The sequence below is a fragment of the Staurois parvus genome, unplaced genomic scaffold (genome assembly GCF_062004578.1).
Source record: "Staurois parvus isolate SC_StPar_1 unplaced genomic scaffold, SC_StPar_1.0 ptg001339l, whole genome shotgun sequence".
NCBI classification, from domain to species: domain Eukaryota; kingdom Metazoa; phylum Chordata; class Amphibia; order Anura; family Ranidae; genus Staurois; species Staurois parvus.
Window position 1 is genome coordinate 111,855 of NW_028319135.1, and position 18,399 is coordinate 130,253.

The window sequence follows — 18,399 nt, forward strand, 5'->3', positions numbered from 1 at the left end:
TATTTAGTGATTTCTTTATGACTTTTTTGCAGTGTTTTTTTAACTTTCTCAATGAATATAAACAGGGCATTGTGACTTTGTGGCAGATTTTAGCGATTGAATGATTTCATTTGTAAATTTAATAAAAGAGATTCAGTAAAATGTTTGACCAGAGCTATCTGTCATAGATAATTTCCCTGACGAGACCATGCGAAAGGTCTGTGATACGAAGCGAGAAATGAGATTCTTAAAACAGATCATTGTGTCAAGCACTTGCACGCTTCCTGGGATGAGAATAGGCGGGACATTTTACAGGCAGCACTTTCCTTGTCGCTGGGTCTCTCGTCTTGCTAAGCCGTGTTTAATGTGACGTGACCACAAGACAGTTGGCAAATGCTTTGCAGTAGATGCTTTCTTGCTTGTAGGTTTCAGGATACCTGACACTGTATGAGATATCTCTATCCATCTCTCTCTCTATATATATATATATTTCAGGTACTTATATAGCGCCAATTTACATATATATTGTACATTCACATCAGTCCCTAACCCTCAAGGGGTGTACAATCTAAGGTCCCTAACTTTACATTCATACTAGGTCCAATTTAGACAGGATCCAATTAACCTACCAGCATGTCTTTGGAGTGTGGGAGGAAACCGGAGTACCTGGAGGAAATCCACGCAGGCACAGGGAGAACATGCAAACTCCAGGCAGGTGGTGCCGTGGCTGGGATTCGAACCAACGACTCTAGTACTGCTAGGCGGAAGTGCTAACCATTTAGCCACTGTGCTGCCTCTCTCTCTCTCTCTATATATATATATATATATATATATACACACACACCCACATACACTGTGAAGTTGTTCCAGAGCTTAGTAAATGAGGCAAAGCTTCACTTTGCAAAGAATACCCAATCACATGCAAGGAAAATAAAAACATTTTTTGCTTGCACTCAGATCTAGAAAATCTGCACTTGGCCTGCACAGACTATTTGCCCTTAGTAAACCTACCCCATGGATTCAAATCTATCCATACATTGTTTTCTATGAAGGCCGTTCACATCTATGCAGTGCGATTTTGATCTAGTTTAAAAAAAAAAAAAAGGGTCCTGTGCGAGTTCAGTGCTGGTGCGGTGTAAATTTTTATTTTTTTTTTTTTATATATCTTCAGCTAGGCCCAGTCCCTTGAGAAAGTGCATTCAATTAGCACCCATCAAAACACAAAATCGCACTGTGAAATCGCATCAATTGGCTTCACATCCAGTGTGCACCAGCACTAAAGGCCAAGTCCAGCTTTCTGGTCATGTTTTCATGTTTAAATTAATTTTTTCTTTCGCATCAATCAAAATATGCTTCAAGTATAACTAAAATTTCATTTTTTTTTTATTTTTAAGTTTTGGATAGAATGTATAGGGACTAGAACACCTATTAGGTTTTTACCGCTGACTGATTCACCCTCTTAGTTTGTCCTGTTTACCGATACTAAGCAATTGCGCACAAGTACTCCTTCAAACGCTCCAATTCTTGAATCCAGTACCTTTGCAGTGCGCTTTAAATCCATTAATTTTGTATGGGATCAAGTCGCGCAGCAAAGAATTGCATGTGATTTGAGGTTTCCCCACAAGTGCGGTGCAGATTGCAGTGCGATTTAAGCCATTCACTTTGCACATGCTCATATTGCACTGAAAAGGTATCGGTAGTTGGTATCAGCGAGTACTTAAGCACAAGTATTACTGATTGTACGCGCTGATTAAAGAAAAAAACAACAACAATACACTGCATCCATGCAACTCTACTGGTTACCATAAACATCAAACTGAAAGTAAAAGAAAACCCCAAAATTTGGGTTGTCCCCAGAAAAGTAATAGAGGGGAAATCTTCCAATGGGGAAACTAGTTCTGGTGACTTGGGGGCCCCAAGGAATTCCAAAATTTCCAGGGATTTCCTTTCACTTACGGTTTGGCTATGGGACAAGTGAAGGTAAATCTCCACAATGGGATGCAAATGCCAAAAACACAAAAAAAAACAAAAAAAAAAACACAAAACTGACGGTTATAACCCTCCCTTACTATAACCAAAATGATAAATTGCCAATAATTCTACAAAAACAACAAAAAAAAAAATGCATTCATCCTGCCTAGAGTTCTGCTGAAATTGGTCAATAACACAGCTGTGCCACTCAAAATCAAATTAAATATGTTTATTTCTTATATACACAAATTTATGTAAAACACAACGCAACACTAAAACAATAGCAGCAATGATTTAAAAAAAAAAAAAAAGCCATTCCTAGCAACATCTGCTTTGACCTTCATAAGAGACCCTATGCTTTGCTCAGCAGGGTAATTCATCTCCCCCAAATGCTTTGCTTCCCCGCTGGAACCAGAGAGATCCTAATCACATATAGGTACAGAGTAGAGCTGGTCGTACATGGCTCAGCTTCTCTCGATCAATCAGCAGACTGATCAAAAAAAGAAAACTGAACAGATTCCCCCATCCACACAAGGGAAGTGAATGGAGGAATCCTCCCCATTGTGGTATTGTAACCAACAGTGGGGAATCCTCAAAATGACAGAATACGCTGATAGAACACAAATTTTCCAAACAAGCCCGTTCGCAATAAGAACGGCTATACTGGATCAAAAGTCACGCAGTCCCTGTTGAACCGGCCAAATTTTGATCCATCCATAGCATGTCACTGGTGTCTTAGGATTGGCTCAGTGATGTCACATGGTGGTGGGGAGTCCTGTGTAAGCTCAGAAAAATATGGTGTAGGGGAGGGGGGACAAGTCAAATTATTTTAAATGTATTACAAAATGAGGATTCCTGAAAAAATAAAAACAATTAAAAATGCTACATGCTTTAGGGTAAGAAATAGATTATACATTTTCCTCTCTCTGCCTTTTTTTTTTATATATAAAAAGGACAAATTAATCTTTAATTTTTTTTAAAAATTAAAAAAAAGGTGAACTGCAAATATCCCAGCCACCCCTGCACATGGAAGCTGTAATGCCTGGCGCTGCCGGACCATACTCTGCAATATGCAGCTTTAGAATACATATCAATGTTCGCAGTGGCAAGCTCTCATTGGTCAGGGCAGCCACGTGACTGTGCTGACCAATAAAAAGCATATCTCAGGCTTCACCCAGTAAAGGGTCCCCAGAATAGCTTCTCAGAATAGCTTCTCATTGGTAAATTTGGCCACAATGACCAATGAGAAGCTATGACCAATGGACATTGTGTGCACTATGATGGATAAACGCTATGTATAGCTATGTATGAACTGCTACACCAACACAGGGCATCACAGCCACTAGGTCCAGCGGGCTCCAAAGAGGTGCCCGGGATATTTAGAATTCACCTTTTTCTCGAAAATTAAAAAAGGTAAATGAACTTACCCTTTAATAGCTAACATTATGTATATGAAGAAAGTGTTCAAATACAAATGAATGTCCCTGTACCTTAAGTGATTCTAAAGGCTTTTTAAAAGATTTTTTAAATTTTTTTTAAGAAAAAATGAAGAACATGTTATAGTCACCTGCTGTATGTAATTGTTTTGCACAGAGCAGCCTGGAACCTCCTCTTTTCGGGTCCCCAGCAGGCTCTCCTGGCCCCTCCCTCCTGCCGCGTGCCCCCCACAGCAAGCAGCTTGCTATGGGGGTACCCGCTTGCTCTGTGTGTCCATTCATACACAGAACCGCGGCCCCCTCTCTCATTGGCTGTGATTGACAGCAGTGGGAGCCAATGGCTTCCGCTTCTGTCTCAGCCAAGAAGAGGGAGTCCCGAGACTGCAGTGCACATTACTAGGTCGAGTGCTGGATTGAGAGAGGGCTTGAGTATTAGGGGGGCTGGTGCACAAAGAAGGTTTTATACCTTCATGCAAAAACTTCAGCCTTTACAACCACTTTAATGGAATCCTATGCAGCAGCAGCATGGGGGCTGCCCACCTCCTCCAAATGCTAGTTTCCTGGTCGTCATGCAAGACTTGTTATTTCAGTATTGTCTAAATTGAAAACGCAGATCAGGAGTTTTAACTTCACTCTGAAGTTAGCGAGTTAGAAAGTTTAGTGGGGTCAAATCGATGTTTGTTTTCGGCAGCAGTGACGGAAGAATTTAAAGGGGCAGGAAGGAAAACTTATCAGACGAATTTTCGGCCAGTGTATGTGGCTATCGTTCACAAATCACATTCATTTTAAAATCGAATTTTAAAAGCAAAAGAAAATTTTCGAACGACATTCGTTCATTCATCAAATGTGTATTGACTTTTCTTACGAATATCATCGCCTGAAAATCTACACGTGTATGGCCAGCTTAAGCCCCCTCCTTTGGCACTAGGACCATCCCTCCGGAGAAGACGGCTACTTGATTTTTTAAAAACACATGTGGCTTATTTTGAACATTATGCTTTGTGACATGTTTCTAAGGGACCCAAAGCAACCAATCAGTAGCTAATAAAAAAAAAAAAAAACCTGTTAAAAAGACTGCCAATTGGCTGTCATGGGTTAGACAGGGTGTCACTGCTCTTTGCTCAGTATTACTGAATGAACCCAAAAACGTCCATCTGCCTGGCGTTATTCTCCACTGGCCGCTTTTGCTGCATTTTGCAGTATTTTCCTCTTCCACTCCTCGTAATCTCGCTCTTTGTTTTCTGGCTCGGAGCGTGCTTGTTTGCGTGGGATCTCCTCCTCTTCCTCCTCTGAATCTGTGCAGACAAGCAGAGAGAAGCAAGCTATGAAAATGAAGGGAAGGTCATCCAGAGAAAGAAGTCGTATAGTCACACTATCAGGAATTAAAGATACAGTGAGGATATCTTGTGCTTCATCCATTTACTACCACCGGGATTGTCTGCAAATCTTCCAAGATTACTATTGGCTGTCAGATGGAAGCAGTTTGTGCAGTGCAGCCACCCCGGGAGCGCTTTCATACACCACGTTTTCCACGTGTCCATCGGCAGATCTGGGACTAGTATGGTGGGTGCTGCTGGGTAGAGGGGAAAAGGAGAGATCAGCGAACGGACGTTCGCTGATCTCCCTGTCCTGTTAATGACCCGAAATTGACGTGCAAAATGTCAGTTTACAAATGCAGTACAATCTGTGCGCCATAAGCTTCACTTGATAACAGGCGAGACATCCAGGGTCTTTTCGGAAAAAAAAAAAAAAAATCTATACTGGACGAGGGTGCATTTCCCCATTGATGAATTGGCCAATTGATGAATCTAAAATATAACTTTTATTCAAATATATATATATAAAATGTATGCTCAGCTTTAATTAACGCCTACTGGAGTGGAATGTACTGCGCACAACAATATGACTGGATACCATTGCATTTATTTACCTTACATCCAATTGGTTAACACCCGACCAAATACCATACCGTTTTAGATGAAGTGACGGCATACAGAGGCACTGTAGTTTGATCATAAGCCTATCAGCTTGAATATATAATCTGTAAAGGAAATGGAGGAACCCCATGGACAAAACTAATTGGATGGTATAATATATCTTGCTACAGATATGTAATACTCATCCACGGGCTTAAATGTCAGCCTCTCATGGATAAGCCCCATACATCACCATATCCACCAAAAATACCTCACTGTCTAGAGGAATGCAAATGACACACTGTAAAATGCAGTACAGACCTCTAAAAAAAAATAAAAAAAATGCCTGAACACCAACTCCCCCAGACTGATACCACCCCCCCCCCCCTCACCAAGGCATGTTGATATTTGCTTAAAGAGTCAGCCCGCTGCTTGCATCAGGGATGAGTACTCTTGATAGGCAAGGTGCTGTGATGTTTTCAGGAAACTATGTACAGCACCCTCCCACCAGTCATGATCCGTCTGCATTGCAGAGAAGCAGAGACCCAGTGATGACATCACTAGGTCTAAAAGCATGGAATGAAAATGGAAAGGATTGAAAAGAGAAGCATGGGTTTCTATTTTAATCCCCCCCCCCCCCATTATACTTACCCAGGTGGATGCAGCATCAGTCCGGTGCTACATCTGTCCCCTCGCCAGCTCTAAGGGAGAGAACTCAGCGATCACATGACCGCCCAGTTCTCAAAGCCGCTCTGAGCAGAGAATGGTGACTGTCAGTCACCACTGTCTGCTCTGCCTTCCCCCGCACTCACTGGAGCGCTAGGCTGTGGGTTGGGGGTGAGAGGCTGAGCCAGGTGCTGCTCCAGATATGGGGTGGATCCCGACTTTGAAGTCGGGATATTTCCCCAACCTGGTCCGGCTGAGTGACGGCAGCAGACAATGGGCTTCAGCCCGCTGTCAGCTGAAAATGGGTCACAGGAGTGCAGAACGAACGGCACTCCTGTGATCCACATAAGTACAGCCAGAAGAGCCTTGGCTACACTTCTTTAAAAACAGTATTAGCACATTTATGAGGGAGGAAAGAAGTAGAAGTACAGGCAATATATAAGCAGATTAAACTTCATCTTTAATCAGGAGCTAAAAGTGTAAGCTGTCTGGCTGTGCAATGTGAAAAAGGTTTGTAAATCACAAAGTTGCCAGTAAAAAAAAAAAAAAAAAAAAAAAAAAAAAAAAAAAGGGGTCCCTTGGCATTTTAAACACTAAATTCGTTTCATTTATGTATTCAACAGTTTATGCCCAATTTGTCTTTAATTGCTAATATTGCCCAGGTTTCACCCGCCCTCGGAGATAAATCTTACTCTGGTTCTGTTCTATACATTCCAGAAGAGTCTTCGGCTTTTTCCGCAGCTGCTGTGTGATGGCGGTGGTTTCCTCTGAATTGGAGAAAAACAGATCATGTGATTGGAGACATTTATAGGTCAAAAAAAAAAAAAGACAACCCGTCACCTTAAAGGACAGACTGAAGGGAAACACTTTGATGTATTTATAAAGCTCAAGCTTTCTGAAAGCTCCGCTGTAGTATGTACAGATTATAAAGTAGTGCTAGGAGGCTAAAGGTGAACTTCACCCCGTAATCAATTTTTTTTTTAGCCATTTCAACAATTTTTATTTTTTTTAGTGCTTCTAAAAAAGGCAGAGGGTTCTCCGCCATAATGTAATGCACCCTCCTTATACTTACCTGAGCCAAATCTCTCTTCCTTCAAGACAGGAGTCACAGCCAGTAAGGAAGGAGCGGGGGCTGAACCATGCCCTGTCAATGGACACACAGAACTGGCTCAGGAGTGAGCACACACAAGTGTCCCCACAGCAAACCGCTTGCTATGGGGGCACCCTGAGGGGCCAAGAGCGCCAGAAGGGGACCCGAGAAGAGAAGGATTGGAGTTGCTCTGTGCAATACCATTTTTATTTTTAATAAACATTTTTCCCTTAGAATCATTTTAAAATTCTTTTTATTGAGATTGTGATATTTAATGAGCATCAAATGAGGCAACATTTAAAAACTAGATCTGTGCCATTATCACCCCCCCAACTGCTACCTTTAGTTGTGGAGGCAGCGGTCACAATGCATTGCAGCTGGAATCATTTCCCTTCGCTGGATTAGATGTGGGTTTCTACATAAAACTGTATTGGGGGGGGGGGGAACGGTAAGTGCACTAGGGCCAATCCCTTGGAGAATATTCTGTTTCACGATATCAGTTTCACATTTTAAGTTTCTTTAGACTCTTTAAATTACTGTGGAGGACTTACGACAGATCTGTGATCCGATTTTCTCCAACTGAACGCAGAGACGCTCAAATATTCCTTTCTTCACACCCGAGGTAGCGAGTAATTTGTTCTTTTCCACTTTTAACTTCAGACACCTCAGGTTATAAAGCAAAAGGCAGTAAATAAGACTGTACCCAATTGATATGACAAATAAATCAAAAGGTCCACTCATGCTGCAAATCTTAAAGAGTATGTTCACACCATCCGCTGCGGTGCAGTCCGGAAGAGATTAGCACAGTGACTATGCACCGCTCTCAATTCATCAACGCAGCTTTTTATTGCAACTTTTTCCAACTCCTTCTGAGGACGCCCAGTAGGAGGGGCAAAACACATCAAAAGAATTGAGCAGTGGTGATGTCGCTTACGGTTGGTGGAGCGCACGCTGGTGCGCAGTTTCTGGTTTGATGAGTTATATGCGGACATTGATTTTAAACGTAAGTGCAATGCATTTGCCTGATAATTTTAATAACGTGCCTGCGTGGGTTTCCTCCGGATGAACTAACCCTTTAAGGGCTCTCCAGTGGCTAAATGGTTAGCACTTCCGCCTGGCAGTACTAGGTTCGTTGGTTCCAATCCCAGCCACGGGGAGAAAATGCAAACTCAAGGCAGGTGGTGCCGAGGCTGGGATTGGAACCAACAAACCTAGTATTGCCAGGCAGAAGTGCTAACCATTTAGCCACTGGAGAGCCCTTAAAAGGTTAGTTCATCAAAAATTTACCATGCAATAAAAGGAATGCCAGTATTTTATAAAACATTCAGTGGGGAAAAAGCTTACTTTAAAATGATTCTCCTACAGGAGAAGGGTGGCTTCCCCAAACGATTCTCCTACAGGAGAAGGGTGGCTTCCCCAAACGATTCTCCTACAGGAGAAGGGTGGCTTCCCCAAACGATTCTCCTACAGGAGAAGGGTGGCTTCCCCAAACGATTCTCCTACAGGAGAAGGGTGGCTTCCCCAAACGATTCTCCTACAGGAGAAGGGTGGCTTCCCCAAACGATTCTCCTACAGGAGAAGGGTGGCTTCCCCAAACGATTCTCCTACAGGAGAAGGGTGGCTTCCCCAAACGATTCTCCTACAGGAGAAGGGTGGCTTCCCCAAACGATTCTCCTACAGGAGAAGGGTGGCTTCCCCAAACGATTCTCCTACAGGAGAAGGGTGGCTTCCCCAAACGATTCTCCTACAGGAGAAGGGTGGCTTCCCCAAACGATTCTCCTACAGGAGAAGGGTGGCTTCCCCAAACGATTCTCCTACAGGAGAAGGGTGGCTTCCCCAAACGATTCTCCTACAGGAGAAGGGTGGCTTCCCCAAACGATTCTCCTACAGGAGAAGGGTGGCTTCCCCAAACGATTCTCCTACAGGAGAAGGGTGGCTTCCCCAAACGATTCTCCTACAGGAGAAGGGTGGCTTCCCCAAACGATTCTCCTACAGGAGAAGGGTGGCTTCCCCAAACGATTCTCCTACAGGAGAAGGGTGGCTTCCCCAAACGATTCTCCTACAGGAGAAGGGTGGCTTCCCCAAACGATTCTCCTACAGGAGAAGGGTGGCTTCCCCAAACGATTCTCCTACAGGAGAAGGGTGGCTTCCCCAAACGATTCTCCTACAGGAGAAGGGTGGCTTCCCCAAACGATTCTCCTACAGGAGAAGGGTGGCTTCCCCAAACGATTCTCCTACAGGAGAAGGGTGGCTTCCCCAAACGATTCTCCTACAGGAGAAGGGTGGCTTCCCCAAACGATTCTCCTACAGGAGAAGGGTGGCTTCCCCAAACGATTCTCCTACAGGAGAAGGGTGGCTTCCCCAAACGATTCTCCTACAGGAGAAGGGTGGCTTCCCCAAACGATTCTCCTACAGGAGAAGGGTGGCTTCCCCAAACGATTCTCCTACAGGAGAAGGGTGGCTTCCCCAAACGATTCTCCTACAGGAGAAGGGTGGCTTCCCCAAACGATTCTCCTACAGGAGAAGGGTGGCTTCCCCAAACGATTCTCCTACAGGAGAAGGGTGGCTTCCCCAAACGATTCTCCTACAGGAGAAGGGTGGCTTCCCCAAACGATTCTCCTACAGGAGAAGGGTGGCTTCCCCAAACGATTCTCCTACAGGAGAAGGGTGGCTTCCCCAAACGATTCTCCTACAGGAGAAGGGTGGCTTCCCCAAACGATTCTCCTACAGGAGAAGGGTGGCTTCCCCAAACGATTCTCCTACAGGAGAAGGGTGGCTTCCCCAAACGATTCTCCTACAGGAGAAGGGTGGCTTCCCCAAACGATTCTCCTACAGGAGAAGGGTGGCTTCCCCAAACGATTCTCCTACAGGAGAAGGGTGGCTTCCCCAAACGATTCTCCTACAGGAGAAGGGTGGCTTCCCCAAACGATTCTCCTACAGGAGAAGGGTGGCTTCCCCAAACGATTCTCCTACAGGAGAAGGGTGGCTTCCCCAAACGATTCTCCTACAGGAGAAGGGTGGCTTCCCCAAACGATTCTCCTACAGGAGAAGGGTGGCTTCCCCAAACGATTCTCCTACAGGAGAAGGGTGGCTTCCCCAAACGATTCTCCTACAGGAGAAGGGTGGCTTCCCCAAACGATTCTCCTACAGGAGAAGGGTGGCTTCCCCAAACGATTCTCCTACAGGAGAAGGGTGGCTTCCCCAAACGATTCTCCTACAGGAGAAGGGTGGCTTCCCCAAACGATTCTCCTACAGGAGAAGGGTGGCTTCCCCAAACGATTCTCCTACAGGAGAAGGGTGGCTTCCCCAAACGATTCTCCTACAGGAGAAGGGTGGCTTCCCCAAACGATTCTCCTACAGGAGAAGGGTGGCTTCCCCAAACGATTCTCCTACAGGAGAAGGGTGGCTTCCCCAAACGATTCTCCTACAGGAGAAGGGTGGCTTCCCCAAACGATTCTCCTACAGGAGAAGGGTGGCTTCCCCAAACGATTCTCCTACAGGAGAAGGGTGGCTTCCCCAAACGATTCTCCTACAGGAGAAGGGTGGCTTCCCCAAACGATTCTCCTACAGGAGAAGGGTGGCTTCCCCAAACGATTCTCCTACAGGAGAAGGGTGGCTTCCCCAAACGATTCTCCTACAGGAGAAGGGTGGCTTCCCCAAACGATTCTCCTACAGGAGAAGGGTGGCTTCCCCAAACGATTCTCCTACAGGAGAAGGGTGGCTTCCCCAAACGATTCTCCTACAGGAGAAGGGTGGCTTCCCCAAACGATTCTCCTACAGGAGAAGGGTGGCTTCCCCAAACGATTCTCCTACAGGAGAAGGGTGGCTTCCCCAAACGATTCTCCTACAGGAGAAGGGTGGCTTCCCCAAACGATTCTCCTACAGGAGAAGGGTGGCTTCCCCAAACGATTCTCCTACAGGAGAAGGGTGGCTTCCCCAAACGATTCTCCTACAGGAGAAGGGTGGCTTCCCCAAACGATTCTCCTACAGGAGAAGGGTGGCTTCCCCAAACGATTCTCCTACAGGAGAAGGGTGGCTTCCCCAAACGATTCTCCTACAGGAGAAGGGTGGCTTCCCCAAACGATTCTCCTACAGGAGAAGGGTGGCTTCCCCAAACGATTCTCCTACAGGAGAAGGGTGGCTTCCCCAAACGATTCTCCTACAGGAGAAGGGTGGCTTCCCCAAACGATTCTCCTACAGGAGAAGGGTGGCTTCCCCAAACGATTCTCCTACAGGAGAAGGGTGGCTTCCCCAAACGATTCTCCTACAGGAGAAGGGTGGCTTCCCCAAACGATTCTCCTACAGGAGAAGGGTGGCTTCCCCAAACGATTCTCCTACAGGAGAAGGGTGGCTTCCCCAAACGATTCTCCTACAGGAGAAGGGTGGCTTCCCCAAACGATTCTCCTACAGGAGAAGGGTGGCTTCCCCAAACGATTCTCCTACAGGAGAAGGGTGGCTTCCCCAAACGATTCTCCTACAGGAGAAGGGTGGCTTCCCCAAACGATTCTCCTACAGGAGAAGGGTGGCTTCCCCAAACGATTCTCCTACAGGAGAAGGGTGGCTTCCCCAAACGATTCTCCTACAGAAGGGTGGCTTCCCCAAACGATTCTCCTACAGGAGAAGGGTGGCTTCCCCAAACGATTCTCCTACAGGAGAAGGGTGGCTTCCCCAAACGATTCTCCTACAGGAGAAGGGTGGCTTCCCCAAACGATTCTCCTACAGGAGAAGGGTGGCTTCCCCAAACGATTCTCCTACAGGAGAAGGGTGGCTTCCCCAAACGATTCTCCTACAGGAGAAGGGTGGCTTCCCCAAACGATTCTCCTACAGGAGAAGGGTGGCTTCCCCAAACGATTCTCCTACAGGAGAAGGGTGGCTTCCCCAAACGATTCTCCTACAGGAGAAGGGTGGCTTCCCCAAACGATTCTCCTACAGGAGAAGGGTGGCTTCCCCAAACGATTCTCCTACAGGAGAAGGGTGGCTTCCCCAAACGATTCTCCTACAGGAGAAGGGTGGCTTCCCCAAACGATTCTCCTACAGGAGAAGGGTGGCTTCCCCAAACGATTCTCCTACAGGAGAAGGGTGGCTTCCCCAAACGATTCTCCTACAGGAGAAGGGTGGCTTCCCCAAACGATTCTCCTACAGGAGAAGGGTGGCTTCCCCAAACGATTCTCCTACAGGAGAAGGGTGGCTTCCCCAAACGATTCTCCTACAGGAGAAGGGTGGCTTCCCCAAACGATTCTCCTACAGGAGAAGGGTGGCTTCCCCAAACGATTCTCCTACAGGAGAAGGGTGGCTTCCCCAAACGATTCTCCTACAGGAGAAGGGTGGCTTCCCCAAACGATTCTCCTACAGGAGAAGGGTGGCTTCCCCAAACGATTCTCCTACAGGAGAAGGGTGGCTTCCCCAAACGATTCTCCTACAGGAGAAGGGTGGCTTCCCCAAACGATTCTCCTACAGGAGAAGGGTGGCTTCCCCAAACGATTCTCCTACAGGAGAAGGGTGGCTTCCCCAAACGATTCTCCTACAGGAGAAGGGTGGCTTCCCCAAACGATTCTCCTACAGGAGAAGGGTGGCTTCCCCAAACGATTCTCCTACAGGAGAAGGGTGGCTTCCCCAAACGATTCTCCTACAGGAGAAGGGTGGCTTCCCCAAACGATTCTCCTACAGGAGAAGGGTGGCTTCCCCAAACGATTCTCCTACAGGAGAAGGGTGGCTTCCCCAAACGATTCTCCTACAGGAGAAGGGTGGCTTCCCCAAACGATTCTCCTACAGGAGAAGGGTGGCTTCCCCAAACGATTCTCCTACAGGAGAAGGGTGGCTTCCCCAAACGATTCTCCTACAGGAGAAGGGTGGCTTCCCCAAACGATTCTCCTACAGGAGAAGGGTGGCTTCCCCAAACGATTCTCCTACAGGAGAAGGGTGGCTTCCCCAAACGATTCTCCTACAGGAGAAGGGTGGCTTCCCCAAACGATTCTCCTACAGGAGAAGGGTGGCTTCCCCAAACGATTCTCCCACAGGAGAAGGGTGGCTTCCCCAAACGATTCTCCCACAGGAGAAGGGTGGCTTCCCCATAGGTAAAGGGTGGCTTCCCTGAAGTCTGCCCAAAATATTTTCACTGCGAGAGTTCAAACACATTCTACAAATTTCAGGAAACGAGAATGCCCCCCCCCCTTACCCATCTAAAACTTCCTACCTGCAAGCAGAGTACAGAGCGGCAGTGATAAACAAAGGTTTGGATAAATCGAGGTCTCCTTGCTGAGCCTGGGGCAGCGTGGCTTCATATCTACAACAGAGCAAATGTAATCCAATTAACGTGAGAATTTGGACAACAATTACTACAATCAGGAAAATGGAGTGAAGTGAAAAGATGGGTAAATTCAGAGAGAAAACACAGGGGCGGGCTTCACAGTGACTGCTCACTGTGATAGCCAATCATAGGCCATCACAGCCATCATGTGACCCAGAATCGGGCGTTCTGGGTTCCGATCGTTAGTATGGGACTCAGGGCTCATGGTAAGACCCCAGGTCTCTGTGCTGGCGGTGCAACGTGCTCCGGGCACAATGAACGATATGCAAATATGTGGCTCCATGGCAAAAGCCCAGTGCAGTGGGCCACATATATTTGTGTGAGGTTGGAGTCAAGTGGTTAATGGATCAAGGCCTAGGAGCGGCTGCAGGTATGTGCAGGGCCACTCACTTTACACTCCTCCCCCCTTGAAGCCAGCCACAGGGAACCGATCACGTGACCGGACTGGAGCACCCTGAGGATAGGTAAATATATATATCTTCCTTCTACAGGATAGTTTGTATAGGTCAGGGGTCTCCAAGCTTTTAAACAAAGGGCCCGTTTATGGTCTTTCAGACTTTAGGGGGGCCGGACTGTGGCCAGCAAGAGTGGATATTTTACTGGCATCAGTGGTAGTAAATATCACATTCAGTATTGGAGGGAGTATTAGTGCCCTCTCACTGGTATCATTGGGAGGAATACTGTCCCAGTATTGGTGTCAGTGGGAGAAATGGTGACCTATTTTGTTGGTATCAGTTGGCAGAATAATGTCTTCTCAGAGGGAGAATTAGTGCCCCAAGGGCCGGATAAAGGCTAGTAAGGGGGCCACTTGCGCCCCCCGGGGCCGGACAGGGGCCAGCAAAGGGCAGCATGTGGTCCCGGGGTTGGATACAGGCCAGCAAAGGGCCACATCCGGCCCCACGGCCACAGTTTGGAGACCACTGGTATAAGTGTTAGAAGTTGGGTGGGAGCAGGTTTAAGCGTAGTTAGTTCTAGTCTGGAATTCCACTTTAACCCGTTTGGCCTACAGAATAGAAAGGAGAAGCACTGGAGCGGTTTTGGGGGGGGACTAATGTGACTGGCTGGAGAAATGCAGCCAATTAAGTTCCTCCAGAGGAGACTAAACAAGAGTCATGGAAGGGCCTATAAACATGACAATGCTCACCAACCAGAAAAATGGCCGGCTTGAGTGAATGTTCTGATGTCTGCAGAGGCCTGAAGCTACACAGACACAACAGTACAAATCCAATTTCCTTCTGACCTGTTGAGTATTTTGGATGCCACATTCACCGCCTCCATGCAGCCATGTTGTACGGCCAGGTCTCTGATGCCCATTTTGTTATCCACACCAAGCAAACACTCAAAGGACTTGAGACAGTTCTGATAGACCTTCTTGTTGAGTCCAGACAGCCGCACCACATAGTCCTGAAAAACGAAAAGGGTTTTATACTAAACACTAAACAGCAGATCCTAAGCGGATGGTAACAGTTAAGGAGAAAAAGGTTGGCTCTAGAACGGCTTTAGAATGGTGGAACTGCACTGCTTGTGAGCACCGCAAACCAAAAATGCCATTGTTTCATTTCTTTAACATTCCATGAAAACTCCCCCATCCATCCATGTCTCCATGCTTTATTTTGCTGAGAAATCATTTTGAAAAACACCCCCCTGGCATTTCTGGTAGTGGCCATCTTGAGTAAGGGCAAATAATGTATCTTACTTCATGAAATCCATCTGCCCTTAAGCTCAGGCATAGGCTGAGCTGAGAACCCTCCCCTGCTAAAGACAGCAAGGATGTATGACATCATTTGCCTAGGCATGGAAACCAGGAAGTAACTGAAGTAAATATAAAAAAAGTGTAAAACAAATAAGTTATACTTTCCCATCTATCTACTAATGTTAGCAGCATAAGGATTCAATATAAATCAACGTTGATTGAGAGAGTGGAATTTCACTTTAATATGATATACATATTAGCAGAAATCTATGTATAATCTCCTTAATATTTCTCCCTTGATAGAATGGCTTAGGAAACTAGAGCATGGAATAGACGTGTATTGTCTGTTATGGATGAGGCTTAATTTAACCCCTTCAATACCGGCACTTTTACCCCCTTCCTGTCCAGGCCAATTGTCAGCTTTCAGCACTGTGGCACTTTGAATGACAATTGTGCGGTCATGCAACACCGTACCCATAAAAAAAAATTGTATCATTTTTTTCACACAAACAGAGCTTTCTTTTGGCGAGATTTAATCACTACGGAGTTCAACCTCTTGAAACTTTTGAAAAAAAAAAACAAAAAAACGCTTTTCTTCATTTGTTATAAAATTTTGAAAATAAATAACATTTCATAATATTAGATCAAAATTTACTCAGCTACACTTCTTTGGTGCAAATACCCCAAATTAATGTGTTATTTAGTCTGCAGGAAAGTTGTAGAGTCCACAAACCATGATATTTATATATCTATCTATATAGATCTCTTACAATCAATGTACTGATGGTTAAATACTTAAACCCCCAACTGCTATATTTACTTCATTATGCCCCACTGATATTACCATCTAAAATGGTCATACTATTTCATACAATTTTTAGGAAATTTCTTTGGAAAAGAACGATTTCGTTAAATGGTAACAATTTTCAGAAAACCTCCATGATAGCACGAGTGTGGGCCCCAAACCCCAGAAGAACGCAAGACTCACAGACCATGAAGAACACGCTCAGACTCCCTGCTCAATTAATATTAAGGAACTGAAGGCATACAGTAGAACATAACAGACAAACCAGAACAATCGTATGAAAAGTAAACCAGGTGAAGCTCAGTCCTCATACATGGATAGAGCCGCCACCACCAGACCCCCCCCCCCAATGGACCTAATGAATGGACCGTAGCACAGTGAGCCATCTCTTCTACTGGTCTACGAAGTCACACCCAAGCAAGAGCAAACTGGCCATGTCATACAAGACGGAACAGTCCTACTAAACTTGTGGGCATGGTTGTCCTTCCTAAGGTTGAGAAGGAAGAAAACTTCAGGGTAGTAAAGACAACAGAGAGAAAAATGGAGGGGGGTAGGATTCCTAAATCGTCCAGGATATCCAATTCCACTACTCCAAGCCAGCCACAGTCCCGGGGGTAAAACCCAAGGTGGACAGAATTGGAGGCCTAAGCATCTACCACAAAAGGCCTTGGTAGGTGTTGCTCCCGGTAGACCATGCCCATACAGTAGTGGTTCCCAAACTCAACCCTCAAGTACACACCCAATAGACCAAGTCTTGGGAATTTAAAGGACCTGTGCAGGGAAAGGAAATCCTGAAAACTTGCACAACTTCCCCATGTATGGAAAATGACTAAATCACACTGGACATCTGCTGGCAATCGGGCAGCCTGAAGTTTGGCATACTGAGCTCTCACCTTGTCCACAGGGTGATTCAGTGACGCAGCTGCGAGCTGGAGACACATGACCGCACTACTTGTCGCTGTAGACACGGCCGAGAGTCCTGAGCACTTTAACTGCGACAGGCGCAGAAGTTCCTCCGCTTTCCTGTAACAATAATTAGAGTCGCATGATGGCAACAGCTTAAAGTCAAACTTCAAACGAGCATAAGAGTCACTGTGCCTCCTCCCCCTCCCCCGCAATTGGATATAAACGTATTTATTCATGACAGATATCAGGGTTCCCAGCGAGAAAAAGACATCCCCCAAAGTAGAAGATCATGACAGAACATCTGCCACGCACCCCCACAACACAAGAAAACACATTACAGCAGTTACAGGCAAATGGGTGGGTTAAACATTCCAACATGTCCTCACAGCAACAAATACCTAAATATATCAATATGGTGCAAATGGCACAGCTTTTACAAGTACAAAAACTGCTAAAAGTGTTACTGAACCCAGGAGTCGGCGTTCACCAGATCCGCTCTTCCCCCGGACCCTACGTCCGCTCTATCCCGCTCTCCCCCCCGGACCCGGCATCCACCAGATCCCCCCCCCCCCCCACCGGACCCCGGCGTCCGCTCTATCCCGCTGTCCACCCCCCCCCCCCGGCGTCCGCTCTATCCCTCCCGCTCCCCCCCCCCCGGGGTTCGCTCTATCCCGCTCTCCCCCCCCCCCCGGACCCCGGCGTCCGCTCTATCCAACTCCCCCCCCCCCCCGCGGACCCGGCGTCCGCTCTCTCCCCTTCCCCCCCGGCGTCCGCCGCTCTGTCCGCTCTCCCCCCCCCTCCCGCGGACCCGGCGTCCGCTCTATCCCGCTCCCCCCCCCCCACCCAGACCCCGGCGTCCGCTCTATCCCGCTCTCCCCCCCCACCGGACCCCGGCGTCCGCTCTATCCCGCTGTCCACCCCCCCCCCCGGCGTCCGCTCTATCCCTCCCGCTCCCCCCCCCCCGGACCCCGGGGTTCGCTCTATCCCGCTCTCCCCCCCCCCCCGGACCCCGGCGTCCGCTCTATCCAACTCCCCCCCCCCCCGCGGACCCGGCGTCCGCTCTCTCCCCTTCCCCCCCGGCGTCCGCCGCTCTGTCCGCTCTCCCCCCCCCTCCCGCGGACCCGGCGTCCGCTCTATCCCGCTCTCCCCCCCCCACCCAGACCCCGGCGTCCGCTCTATCCCGCTCTCCCCCCCCACCGGACCCCGACGTCCGCTCTATCCCGCTGTCCACCCCCCCCCCCGGCGTCCGCTCTATCCCTCCCGCTCCCCCCCCCCCGGACCCCGGGGTTTGCTCTATCCCGCTCTCCCCCCCCCGGACCCCGGCGTCCGCTCTATCCAACTCCCCCCCCCCCCGCGGACCCGGCGTCCGCTCTCTCCCCTTCCCCCCCGGCGTCCGCCGCTCTGTCCGCTCTCCCCCCCCCTCCCGCGGACCCGGCGTCCGCTCTATCCCGCTCTCCCCCCCCCACCCAGACCCCGGCGTCCGCTCTATCCCGCTCTCCCCCCCCACCGGACCCCGACGTCCGCTCTATCCCGCTGTCCACCCCCCCCCCCCGGCGTCCGCTCTATCCCTCCCGCTCCCCCCCCCCGGACCCCGGGGTTTGCTCTATCCCGCTCTCCCCCCCCCGGACCC

The 18,399-nt window shown here is 48.0% G+C and overlaps 1 protein-coding gene across 1 annotated transcript; it reads right to left on the reverse strand.

Annotated features, from left to right (window-relative positions):
• Positions 1 to 2,164: 2,164 nt before the first annotated feature.
• LOC149436800 (origin recognition complex subunit 6-like) lies at positions 2,165 to 16,886 on the reverse strand (the record flags this gene model as incomplete). The annotated part of the gene is made up of 6 exons (XM_089661449.1): positions 2,165 to 4,681; positions 6,661 to 6,735; positions 7,610 to 7,722; positions 13,252 to 13,341; positions 14,606 to 14,769; positions 16,757 to 16,886. Coding segments are annotated over 6 exons (703 nt in total), but the record flags the coding sequence as incomplete, so codon positions are not given.
• Positions 16,887 to 18,399: the final 1,513 nt, after the last annotated feature.